General features: G+C 43.4%; 1 protein-coding gene across 1 annotated transcript in view; it reads left to right on the top strand.

Annotated features, from left to right (window-relative positions):
- LOC141994649 (transmembrane protein 104-like) overlaps positions 1–13,927 on the top strand; it is a 78,744-nt gene that overhangs the window by 29,100 nt on the left and 35,717 nt on the right. The window contains exons 7-8 of the mRNA XM_074964880.1: positions 3,591–3,696; positions 3,817–3,910. Coding sequence (XP_074820981.1) covers positions 3,591–3,696; positions 3,817–3,910 — 200 coding nt within the window. The remainder of the gene's footprint in view (positions 1–3,590; positions 3,697–3,816; positions 3,911–13,927) is intronic.

Raw genomic sequence — 13,927 nt, 5'->3', positions numbered from 1 at the left:
GTGGCCTGGCTTGTTTAGAGTAAGACTCCCTTTAATTGATGACCTCAGTGCTGGAAATGGTGTCCGGGGATCTTTAGTTAAGGTATTTCAATGTGTGTGTGTGTTCAGAGTAGCACAGATACATGCCCCTGCACTAAATGAGGCCCCCCACAACATGTAGATACTCATTTAGATTCACATGACATTTTGGAGAACAAAATGTGCTACTATCATGCCTTTGGAGACCACTTTTCTCACTCGTTTGAAGTTAGCTATGGACGGCTAGCTTTGTCTCTAAAACACTCTGGCATATTTTGGAAATCTCTTCTTGCATGGGATCAGGGAGGATTTTTGGTGTGCAGATAACTCCAAGTTATGAACATAATTCCCTCTCTCATTACTCGGAGAATAGCCTCCAAAGATATTTTGAGAAACATAGAGTAAGAAGCAGGAACACATAGATACTTCCTTTCCTGAATGGAGTGATATTTCTCCATAGCTGTTGAAATTATGGGTGCATGATTTGCTGGAGATTTCAAATGGGGAAGAAAGTGTTCTGAGACTAGTTTCTTTATGCAGTTCTTTAGAAAGCAGTTGTCCTTCATGCAGTGTCTCACAGTAAACACCGATACTTCAGCAGATCAAAGAGGTCACTAGCTTGTTACTAGGTGCACATACTGATCAACTCACATACTCTAAATCTTAAGCTTTTCCCTTCCTTTGTATTGTAATTGGCTGGAGTATGGTAGACAGGCAGCTGTTCACAAACACGTACACTCAGGTTTTCAGGTTACTTAGAGGTAAGGCCTCTACATTTCTGTGAAAGAGCAGGGAGCTTGAAATATATTCTGATTATTAACATACACATATGACAAGACCACACTGGGAGAGGACTTTGTCCCCTTCTATCAGCTGATCCACAGAATAGTTTAATGAGTCAGCTATAGCTGCAAGTTAGGGGAGTGACTCCTTTAGCTCCAGCAGCAAAGGCTCATTACATGCTGTAGGTCCTGGGTTCAAACCTGGGATGCCTCAAGTGTGATAGATTACACCAGCATCTCTCATTGTTTCAGAATTCCACAACAAAACGCAATGCATAAAGTGCAAGGGAAGGCATTGTGGTTTTGTAGCTGGATACACACAGCCATGGATTCCTTTGCTGGGTTCAGTGGGGGGAATGAGCAATCTGTTTGCCATAGAGATGCCACTACCAAGATAGACACTGCACTAATCAGGTGCTTTTCCTCCTACCTCTTGCTGTTGGTAAATAAAGCTGCTCCTTGCAGTACTGGCTGATGTCTTCCAGGGCTGGCCAGAGGTGCAAGGGATATAGCTGTGTAATAGTTGCAGAGAGCAACAGGAGAGCAGCAGTGAGCAACTCTAGTGACATTTGTCAAGTGTCGCAATCCACAGCTCAGTGGAAGGCTTTCCTGGGTAAAAACTGATGAGCAAAGGCTTTTGAATCTGGCCCGAGTCCAAAGCTGGCAGTCATTCAGACTAGCCTAGTGTTGAATTTAAGAAGGGCCTTTTCCCAGTATTCAGTAAATACCACCGAGATTTTCATTGGCGTTCCATATTAAACACTGCATGGTGGATCCTCAGCTGGTGTACGTTGTCATGGCTCCAGTAGCTGTTATGGAGCTCTGACAATGTACACCAGCTGAGGTGCTCCCCCTGCGTTCCAGTGTACATTGTGTATTGATGAAAGGGGGTGCGGCAGGCCCCCTGAGCATTACACAGACCTTGCTCTTTTCTCCTGCCTTGAGCACTGTTTCTTCCTTTGCTCTGGTGCCTTTCTGACTTGTTTGTTTGTGTCTGGGTGTATTTCCTTCGGGCACTGCCGCCTTTAGTTTTCTTACCAAACCCAATGAATATAGAATGGCAGTTTCCAAGCAGAGCTGATGGTTTCATACAAGTCTAAAATGGCTGTAGCTTGCAAAACCCAAGGCTCGGCCTGCTGTCTGGCTGCCTTCTTCCGATCACCAAAGGCACTGAGTGTTTCCTCCCTGTGTTAATCTGCACTTTGGGAAGCATTCCAAAAGGCCATTTCTCCTCTACTCCATCAAGTCCCTCTTCAAGGCTCTCTTCTACTGAGACAAGCAATCAGCCATTCAATAAGGGTCAAGTTGAGAGGCTGTAGTGTAAATTGATGGGAGTTTATTATATACCTCTTTGTTTTTAAGTAATATATATAAAACTACCTATTTTAATTGTACTCCTCTGTTGCACTTTGAGTGTTGGCTTCTTAGACATATTTTATTACACTGTAATACATACATATGCCTATCCTCTCCCTGACTATTTTGCTTCTTTGGTGTATCCCACTTCCACTTCCTTTCTGTCCCTTGTCTCTTTTAGAGAGTAAACTCTTTCACCCAGGGACTCTGTGTGTGTGTGTGTGTGTGTGTGTGTTTATACAGCCCCGAGCTCATCAGGGCTTGATCCCTAGTGGGGCTGTTCAGCACTCCTGCTATACAAATAATAACACTTAGATTCATGACCTGTAGGGGATGTGTAGATGTTTGGACTCAGGATTCAGCCTGGGCTCTAGGACCCTGCAAGATGGGAGGGTCCCAGAGCTCCGACTTCAACCTGAGCCTGAATGTCTACACTGCAATTAAACAGCCCCGCAGCCTGAGCCCTGTGAGCCTGAGTCAGCTGGCACAAGCCAGCCACCGGTGTCTAATTTCAGTGTAGACATACCTTTTGTTTTCCACAGTATGTTTCATTTCGGGGACCTCTGTGGAGTCTTTGTCCTCTCCAAGGCAGAATTGCTTCTTGAGAGCTACAGAAATGTGCCATTTGTGAGTCTGCCCATTAGATGAGTTGAGGGACGTTGACCTTTTGAATTTATTTTGATGACAAGTCCTAGAAAGATCTGTCAATGTAACTGAGAGATACGGCATGTCCCTTTCCCACCACCTGTGTGCCGGGGGCACTAGTGTCTGTCTTGTTGCATCCTTTTGGTTTCTGGCCAAAGAGGAAGAAATGAGATGTTTGAGAGGAAGTGGCTGTGATTAGGAAGAGGTTGAGGATCTGATTTCCAGAGCTGCTGAGCATTTGCATCTCCCATTGAATTCACTTGGAGTTGTAGGTGCTCAGTACCTCTGGGAATTAGATCTTACCTAAGCTATTTTCTGTGCTCTTGTCAAGTGGCCTTGGTAGCTCTCGCTCCCTGTGGCAGGTTTCTCTTGCAACATGCTGCGTGGGATAACAAACGGTCATGTACATGTTTCACTAAACCCTTACCTTTGTAAATGGAGAGGCTGAGAAGCTATCTGCTGAGACACAGGGCGCACAGGACCCATGCACATGTCCTGCGCAGGAATTGTCTTGGAAGCCTGCAGACCATATGCTGAACTACTAGACAGGAGCAGGGAAGAGGGGGGCACGGCATACCATTAGTGCTCTCCAAAGGAGCCACTGGTGGCCATGAGAAGTGTTGTCAGGCTCATGTAGGTATGCCAGGGAAGTCCATGAGTAACACTGACCAGTCCTGGCTGCTGGAGAACTCCAGGTTTGGCTTCACATGTTGTAAGCTAAAGTAGCCTTTAAAACTGCCCTGCTTCTACAGACAGAGATAGGACACTGTATCTTTCTGCCTTTTTCAGCAATATCCCAAGTTGCACAGGACAGAGCAATTTCACGAGTAATTCCTACAATGAAAACCACTGCTGGGGGCCCATCAGCAGGATTAATGCTTACAGGATTTTTCTGGTGAGAATTTTTGGTGTCATTTACTGTAATTCCCTAGAAAGCAGAAGCTATTATATTAAAGGAGTCAGCCATCAGTAATTATATTCATCCCCCTTTTGTGGTTTTTTTTCCCCCTAACAGGCTGGCTTTGTTTTACTGATAGGACCTTTTGTATTCTTCTCCATTCAGAAGAATAAGTTTATTCAAATCTTTGCTACCATTGTATCCTTTTCAGGTAAGATGAAATACAAATAAGCGTTGGGATAATTTCAGGCTGCTGAGTGAGTAGAATTACTTATCTCTTGAAACAATAGCTGCATTTCCACCCTTACTCCACAAACCACACACGGGTCATTTTAAGGGATTTGTTTAATTTATATTTTGCCACTGATGTGCATGTCTTTCAAATGGTTTAAGCTCCATTCTGCATAGACTTCCATATGAAATAAGGCTGGTATTTTCAATGGGGCCTAAGACGTTAGGGGTCTCGTTCCCTTGGAAACTCAGTAGGAATTGGGCACCTCCCTCCCTAGGTGCTTTGAAAGCTAAATACTTGCCAAAGGCTTTGCAGGATGGGGGCCCTGGTTTCTGTTGCGCCAAATCATGCAAGGACACATTTTAAAAAAGTACCCAGAAGCTTCCCATTTTGTGAGTAAGATTCACAGCAGCGTTTCAAATTTATATGGAGCACAGGAATACCCAGAATTACTATTAAAATAGCAATTACTAAAAAAGAGTTTGGAAGGTATATTAAACCTCATGCTTCATGGCTTATGCCAACCTCTATCTAACTATTAGGAGATAATGCCCCAAGGGAGCAGATTAGCTCAGAACTGACTGCCCTTCTGTGATTTCTTCCATCTTCCTCTGAAGAGCGATGGTCACTGTTAGAGACAAAATACTGGACTAGGGGTCTGATCCAGTCTGGCAGCTCCTATGTATAATCTGTTGCTCTCAGTGGGAGTTGCTGGATGCTGAGCACTTCAGAAGAATCTGGTTATAGATAAGGTGCCTGAATTGCAACTGAGCTCTTTTGAAAATCTGGCCCCAGTTCTGTTAGATGAGACCTTTTGGAAAGTCTGGCCTAAGGGCCTGATCCAAAGTCCCTTGAAATGAACGGAAGGGTTCCTGGATTCTGCTCTAAGCATGTGTGATTCAGTGCTAAGGAATATCTCAGAATTTAGCTGCAGACTGAGAAGAGGGAATCAAGATGGCTTATAAAAAAAAAAAAAGTCCTACATCACTGATTATTTTTCCCTGCCAGCAGTTGTTGAAGCCATTTGTGATAGAAGATTGTGGGTCTGATAGAAAGATCTGAGATCATGGGTAAATCCCAAATGAACCTGAACTTGCAGACACAATGTTATATTTAACTTACTTCCTCAAACTGTACTTGAATAACTGTGACTTGGTGTCTCTGGTTCTCTTTCTGCAGTGATCCTTCTTCTTTTGTTTCCTAATACCTCTGGAAAAAAACCTTAATTTATCCCCCATTTATTGGCACAAGAAATGCAGGGTGTCCAGTGTATAGGGTCCCACTGAAGTCCATGTGGAAAAAAATATGATTGGCTTCACTGGGACCAGAATGTGGTCTGGTGTCAGGATACCTACAGGTACAGAAGAGAAGATCGTATGCTTATTGATAAACATATACCACACTGGCCAGTTCCATGTGTTATGGGAATAGGCTGTTCATTGAGACTCCAGAGCTTTGCATGATCCTGGATTGTTGTATTTTGTTTGCTTGGGTTTTTGTGGCCAAACTAAAGGCTTTTTTCAAAACTATATTAAAAGTGTCTGTTATGGATATTCATCATTCTTGTGAATGTGTGCATTGATACCAGTGTCAGCTGGTTGAGTTGAAGTACAGAGGGAGGATTATAATATGTTTGAAACAGTATTGTCTAGCCACTCAATAAACGCGCTTACCAGACAAGTACATGCATTTGGGAATGTTGGGGAGGGCTGGAAGACAGAGACCTGCCTCTTCTCTACAGCAGTTGACCCCTCTGGTCTGCTATGGGCTTGGCAGCATCTCTGAGGATTTGAGGTCTGTTTGCATTCGGAAGTTTGCTCAGTTCTTTCATGCTGCTCCTCTCAAATCTGTTCAGGAGCTGCTCCAGTTCCACATTTGCTTATTTAATTCTACGTACTCGGCCTTTCCTGTTTGCACTGGCAGCACGAGGAGAAACACAGTTCTACTCATCATTATTACTCTTGTGTTTACAGATGACTGGATAGGGTCTTTTATAATTTATGGGCTAATTAACTTCACTTCACACAATGCCATTTTCAGGGGCTGGGTCTCCTACTCAGAACGTTGTATTAAACATTAGGGGCCAGATCTTCAGCGGCTGTAAATCCTTGTCTCCAAAGCAAAGCTATTCGTGCCTTTACATTTGACTTTATATGAATGGGTAAGGAGTGTGATCTAGTGGTCAGAGCACTGACTGGGAAGTCAGGTCAGCAGTTTTTTGGAGATTCCCAGGCTCAGACTGAGCAGGACATGACTTGTCATACCCGGGTGTACTGTGGAGGAGCTAGGCATTTCAGAAATATGTGCTTTAAGGACTCTGTCTCTTTCATGGACATTTTACTTTAGAAAGTTTTAACTTTATTTTAAAAGATTATTTCCATTTCATTTTTAAAGTTGAGAGGCTATAAAACTTCTAGCTGAGTTTTCATTTTCCTGGATCGAAAAGAGAGGTGAGTTGGATGTTTAATTCCTGTGGGGATGCTTGAAGTATTACGTAACTGTTCCGAACATTGTTCCTGAAAGCGACTCAGCAGCCTGACCTACCTACAGTGGTGACTCATCCACCTCATTTCTGGGGCGGATGGGGATAGAAGCGTATTCTTTTCATAGCCTCTCGAATTATCACTTGCAGTTTCCTTTGTGTTTCAGGGAAGTGCAATGCTGCATGTGAAAGCCCCTGTCACGGTGGTTATGATAACATGATGTCACTGCCAAGCCCTGTCTAGGCCAATTTCCCATCCAGTGGTCAAGTTGCCATCTGTAGGTTCATTGACATTCTTCAGGGGCAGCTTTTATCAGAGTAAGTTAAGGTTAAACAATTGGCTACAGTGCAAGTGTGACCCAGCATTCCATGTGTGTTAACCACCCTGCTGCATTCCTGATCCGCACAGACTACAGCTCCCAGCCATGGGAGTTGATCCTTTAACTCAAGCTGGTGTGAGCCACACGTTGGCTCTGGAGTTCCAGGGTTCAGTCCCTGGTGACAGCCCTGATGATCATTGGCACACAAAGGAAACAAAGACAGCAACAAGGTCAAATATTGTTTGATGGTTCCCAGTGGTGCAAATAGAATTCATTTCTTACCAGTACGCTGCACCAGGTAAAGGTGGGCATGTAACCCGCCACGCAAGTCCTCACATGACCCCGCTCCGCCCCCAGCCCAGGCCCCGCACTCTCTCCCTCCCCTCCCTGTGACCACCCCACGTTACCTGGCGGGGAGGGCTCTGTCTTCCTCCCGGTGTGCCGGAGACTTCTCAACCGCAGGGCTCTCTGGAACCACAGTGGCAAAAGGAGCAGAACGTGGGGCTGCCAGGGGGCCCCGTGCTGGCAGCTCCTCCAGTGCAGCTGTGCTGCCCCCTGCCCCGCCCCTAGCCCTTCCATGCAGCTGAGTCTCCTGAGTCCTGTCCAAGGTCTGTACAGCAGCCCCGCTGGAGGACAGGGCCTTGGGGTTTGAGGCTGGGGACGGTACAGCCATGCTGGAGGAGCTGCTGGCATAGGGTTCTGCTCCTTTCGCCGCTGCGCTTCCTGGGAGAGCCCTGAACCACAGAGCTCTCCTAGGAACCGCAGTGGCGAAAGGGGAAGAATGTCGGGTGGCCCCATGCTAGCAGCTCCTCCGGCAGGGCTGCCTACAGACCCTAGACAGGAGACGCTAGACGCAGCTGTGTGGAAGAGCTGGGGGAGGTACAGCTGCACCGGATGAGCTGCTGGCATGGGGCCGCTGGGGGGCCCTGCGTTCTGCTCCTCCTGTGTCTTTCCGGTACGGCATACCGGCTCCAAATAGCTTACTGGTTCAGTGTACCGGACCGTACTTGCACCGCTGATGGTTCCCAAATGGGCGATGCTCACTGGGCAACATACCCAGCTATTTCTTTTTCTTTTGCTCCTTTGCCCTGGTGGTGAATGCACGCAAAGAGCATTTGTATTCAGTCAAGCCCTGTCAAAGGAATCATTAATAAATACAAGAGAAATCTATTTGTCTCTTGTTTGTGTTGTGTTGTAATCCTGGCCTGTGTTTTGAGTTGTTCATTGCAGAGGGCCCAAGCAACTTAATTAGTTTACTGAATGAGGTTTGTGTTTCTGTGTCAGATGCAGAGATAATTGACCTTGGCAGACAGCACTTTTTATGAATTCTGAGTAGGCCCAGCTGAAGTGCAGTGTCCGAGCAGCAACCGTAAACCCTGCTTGGCAGAAGCCTGGGGTTGAGCATTACAGATTTTCTTTAACAGTCAGCATGACTGGGCAGATGCTGATGTTCTGTATTAGCCTTGATTTCTTTCCCTGGCCAGTCTTCATATACTCTAGTGTCCTAGGGCTATGAGGTCGGGTGGGGTTGGGTTGTTCATGGTGCCTGTGGCTCTGCCTTTAAATAAGGGGTATTGATACCTGAGCCAGTCTTGTATAGGATGACAGTGGGTTTTATGTTCATGTGGCACAACTTGCTTAGATCTTCCCTGTGACCTCATTCCATCATTTTAGTAGATACTGCTGTCTGATTTCCATGCCCTCTCCCTCTCTGGGAAGTCAGACAAGTTCACTTGATGATTATCTGTTCTGTTCATTCCCTTTAGGGCAACTGACACTGGCCACTGTCGGAAGACCGGATACTGGGCTAGATGGACCTTTGGTCTGACCCAGTATGGCCATTCTTATATTAACTTAAAGTTCTCTAGGGATTGTTTTAACAATGTAATCTTCTGAGAGTCCATTGGTTTTCCAAGGAAAGGAAACTCTGTTCAGTTAAGATGTTACCTAAAATCTCACATCCAGATCATAACAATTGTGTGTATGTGTGTGTGTTTGTGTTTGTGTGAGAGATTAAAGGAACATAGTGAGCCCAGATACAAGATCTTAGCATCTTGCACACAGATAAGCAATCGCTTAGGCAAAACACTTGTAGCTTAAGCTCTTTACACTTCACAGTCAGAGGTATTTCAAAGACTTTCCTATCCAAAAACAAATCTAGCAGAGGGAAAATGGACAGAGTCACTTAATGTCAGAGGATTATTATTATTTGCCATTACTATTACAATGTTAGCCAAAAATAAAAATGTAAAACCAGATATTATAAAGTTCTCCACTTTAAATTAGGGCTATAATTTTATTGATATTTTGGGGGAGGAAAAATGTGTATTTTCCCTGTAGTGTTCACCTTTGATGGACATTATGGGAACCCACAGAGGGACATACCCTATGTAAATGCATAGAAAACTGAAGTCTCTTTTAAGGAACCTGACCTGAGGGGATCACTGTTACGTTGAGAGGAAGGATAGTCTAGTGGATGGGGCACAAGCCTGGCATTTGGGGGGCATGGGTTTGAATCTCTACTCTGCCACAGGCTTCCTGTGCGATGTTTGGAAAGTCGCTTAGGGTAACATTTTCAGAGGTGGCTCAGTGATGTAGGAGTTAATGCCCATTGGCTTTGGTGCCTAAGCCACGTTTGAAAATGGGAGTTAGGCTCCTAAGTCTCTTAGGCTCTTGGAAATTTAACCTGTCGTCTTTCTCGGCCTCAGTTCCTCATTTGCAATATGGAGATAATAGCACTGCCCTGGCTCTCAGGGGTTTTGTGAGGATAAATACATCAGAACTTGAGGTGCTCAGATATTTGGTAATGGGGCTGAGATGAAGTACCTTCGAGAGTAGAAAGGTAACTTGATTACCGTAAATCTCCTTCCCAAGCCTCTCCTGATCAGAGAATTCTAGCATTGCTGAACATTTTGTGTACATTTTTGTGTACAGTCTAGATTGTTTCCTCACAAGCAGAGTCACCATTTACTATGCTATTGCTATTTTGTAATGTCCATCTCTCTTTCATTGTAACTGGAACAGAAGATCTCTTGGAACCTGTCAGTATCCAGGGTTGATGGATTCTCTTGCTAGGTGGCAACTAGCAGCTGAGTGTATGGTGAAGTCAAAGAGTCCAGAGGGATATGCTGGCTGCTTACAGAGGAGCCATGTGGAGCTGGCCGCTGTGGTCCACTGAACTTTTAACAGCCTGGTGACCTGTGCTGACTGGAGCCACCAGGGTCCCTTTTTGACTGGGCGTACCGGTTGAAAACCAGACGCCTGGCGACCTTACCTGGCTGTCAGATCCCAGGTTGAGTTTGTTGGGTTGGCAGGTGGAGGTAAAAACATCATTTTGCTTAATAATAGATAAAATCTGATCAGCGTGTCAGCCTGTGGCAGTGACAACTTTATAGCATTTCTTGAAACTGGGGAGGGATAGCTCAGTGGTTTGAGCATTGGTCTGCTAAACCCAGGGTTGCGAGTTCAATCCTTGAGGGGGCCATTTAGGGATCTGGGCCAAAAAAAAATTGGGGATTGGTCCTGCTTTGAGAAGGGGGTTGGACTAGATGACCTCCTGAGGTCCCTTCCAACCCTGATATTCTATGATTCCTTTCCTTTCAGGGGCCATTAAGTCTCAAGTTAGCACTGTCTGGTCACTAAATTAGAAATATATATTTTGCTGCTAACTCTACTCGGGGTTTTGTTTTTATAGTAAGCAATGCTGAAAGTACTGTATCTTTTCAAAGGAGCAATGCCATTTGGACAGCAATCAGCCTTTGCAACATATTGAAGATGGGTGCATATGTACGTACATGTGCAGTGGAACATATCTGCAATGAACTTTGGTGTAAGGAAACTTTGCTCCTGACTACACTGGGTTTGGAAGCAGGCCCTTTGTGAAGAGGAATAAAAATCTAGGCTATAATCCTGGCCCCACTAAAGTCAATGGGAATTTTGTCCTTGATTCATTGGGGCCAGGTTTTCACCCTTTGAGTTGTTTTAGTACGGAGTGGTGTTCAAAACACTATTGCACTTCTAGTGATCCTCTTCTTCTTGTGAAGTTTTATGTAGAAAAGATTAATCCAAACTATAATGAGCGTGAATTACGTAAGTGTGTGTAATATTTGCTCTGAAGTCTAAAGGTTAATTAAAACAACCTTGAATAAGATGGGGGTGGGGAGAAGCTAAATTCCTATGTTAAATCCAAGTTTGTTGTTAATTGGTAAAAATCTGGAGAAAAATCAAAAGGGTCATTATATATTTAAATATATAATCAGCCTAGCTAAATCAAAGTGAACGTAGCAAGCTGTTTATAAGTGGCCACTGCACTTAATCAAATCACTGCAGGGAAAGCCTACTTTCTGAATTAATTATTCTAAAGCTAGGAAGCTGGCAGCAAGTTCAGAAGGATTTTTGCTTAATTCCATATGCTGCACGTATGGTTTTATTCATTATATGAATAGGCTGGGAAACGCTGGGAGAACAGAAACACCACAAAATGGAAAATTAATGTTACTGGCAGCATGAATAAGCCATGGGCCCAACTTCTTAGGATTCCAGATCTCTTATAAGTGAAGTGTTTAGTTTTGCAGCTTGATCTAGACCAGTGTCAGGAGACTTGGGCTCTATTTCTGCCTTGACTTGTTGTAATGGTGCTTGTGAATGATTTCTGCCTCAGTTTCCCCATCTGTAAAATGAGGGAAATAATAATGTTTAGTGCTTTGAGATCCCAATATTACTGTAATTGTTCTAAGTGAATGTAACTTAAAGCTAGTGAATTATCCTGCATGCTTTTTCAGGTTAACTGAGTGACTGCTACTCTGTGCTACAGACACTGTGTTTTTGAGGAACCTTTCCCCAACATCTTGCTCACAATAGGTGCTAGCAATTGCCTTAAGGCCACAGTGGATTAAAGCATGACATCTGCAATCAAAATATATTTCCTTACACACCTAAAAATGTACTGTTTAGGGCCCTAAGAAATGTAGTACTGTGACCTACTATGAGTCTGAAAACCTATAATTTATGCTAAAAATCCTTCAGGTGAATTTGACTTGCACCAACAGAGAGTCTTCTGAGTTTCCCCATTTCATAATCCATCCTTGCAGAAGCCCATGGAAAACTTCTATGTTTTAATTTAATATACGGCAGTTTTGGATGGTGCTGATGTGAGGAAATTGTGTTCTCTCTTTATGGGTTCTTATTTATTAACATTGCCTTGTGCACATTGCAGTGTTTTGTTTGCTTATGTGAGTGTAACCTGTAGGTAACAGCTTCATCTAGGAAGTGATTTCAGTCAAGATTCAGTCAGAACTGTGCTTATTGATGTTAGACTCAGCTTCAAAAAAGAAATGCACCACATCTGACAATAAGCATTTATTGAAGATATATCGAGATTATAGTACTAACTTTAATTGTGTCACCTCGTGGCTTCCCATAATGTTATATACATGAACAGGTGTGGGCCATAAAAGTTAGCAAGAATTTTAATTTATATATGTATATCTTGTAATCCGCAATGAAGAAATAATATGCTTAAAGAAAATACATTCCCATCTAAGAAAGACTTGATGAATTTATGAAAATAACAAGTAGGAAATGGGATTTATGGGATTGTAAATATTTGATTTGCTGTTCAGAAAGAAGAATTTGGAATCTTTATTTATTGAAAATTAGTTTTATTTTTCCCTGAAGCTGTTTTAAACTTAATCTAGTTGATGCTTTTTATATGGACACAGAAGAATTTTTATATGAATACTAAATTTTTTAGATCATTTGTCTTTGCAAGTAATTTTCTCCTAAAAAAGATCCCATGGCACAAACCTCCATTGATACTGATAATATAGTATATTCTTTTGAAGTGCCAGTCTTTATTTCATATTATTCACATCTGTTTTATCAAATTCCAAACTTGAATTAAAACTAGTGTTTTGACATTCCCTTCCCCACCTTGTCTCATCACCCTGGAGGCTTGTCTAATCTTACTTCCCTTTTTGGAATCAGACCACATGTAGAATCTCTATGCTGAGGAGTGCATAGATTTTTGTTTAAGTAATAGCGGTAGTTTGGGAAGCATAGTAGACATGCTACAGGAGACTGTAGTTCATTTATGTATAATTAGGTGTGAAGGTCCTACACACCATCCTGTACCTTACCAGTAAACAATAATCTGACCCACCCACTGATGAAGTGAAAGGAATATTTTTTGCTTTCAGTCCTGTGCTTCATTTGAATATGTAGACTCTGCCAGCTATATAATGAAGCAGTGTAGATTTGTGTCTAACAGACTAGCAGTGTCGCACCCTGTCCCTTCCCCACTCACCTCTATGGCATGTATCTAGTGGATAAATCATGTGGGAAAACTTTGTTTTCCTTTGACCTCTGGACTGTTGGAGGGCTGGGTGGTGGGGAATAGGCAGACAGCTCTTTCAGTCAGGGCCTGTTGCTGTAAGGTTCTGAGCATCCCCATCTCCCATGAGCTGCCCCTTCAATATGCCTGGTAACATATGTTGTGCTCGCTATAGACCCAGTCCAATTTGCTCCCTCCTGTGAGTATCAGAAGAATGGGAGTCACAGTGTTTGAGTTATAATCTCTCACCTGGACTATTCTAGGGGCAGCTTAACAGTGTGTTACCCTTTGCTCACAGCAAAGCATATAGTCACGATCTAGTCTTTAATAAGTAGTTGGAGGTCACTGAGCGAAGTAGAGCAGCATTTTCAGCAGGCACAGCGACGATCCCTATGGGAAATGACTGGCAGTTATGAAATCTCTGCTGTTTCTTAGTAGCCTGAGATAAAGTTAAGTTTACACACTCTAATGTGCATTACTATTAGATAAATGCAATCTGTGATCACATAATTGTGAATACTGATGGCTTGATCATAGGCAGGTATTTCCATTTTCTGTGCAAATACAATGTCCCTTATCAAATGGGCTTCATTTACATTTTGACCTTTTGATTTCTATTCTTTGTGTTGGACAATGGCTTCTTTACTACTAGATGAGGGTTTTGTGATTCTCACACTAAGCTGATCATGTGCCTACTTGAGATTAGGTGTAGCTTCGAAAGTGGTGCTTTTAGACCAAGGCCACTATATACCTCATACAAATGACTTGCATTGTGCTGTATTGCATCCCACTGCAGTCTCTCCATGACAGGCTAATGCAACACAGCCCACAGAGTGGGTACTACGATACAACTTTTTCTTGAC

The sequence above is a fragment of the Natator depressus genome, chromosome 10 (genome assembly GCF_965152275.1).
Source record: "Natator depressus isolate rNatDep1 chromosome 10, rNatDep2.hap1, whole genome shotgun sequence".
In the NCBI taxonomy this organism is placed as follows: domain Eukaryota; kingdom Metazoa; phylum Chordata; order Testudines; family Cheloniidae; genus Natator; species Natator depressus.
Note: the sequence above shows the minus strand (reverse complement) of the source record. Positions and strands in the feature narration are given on the sequence as shown.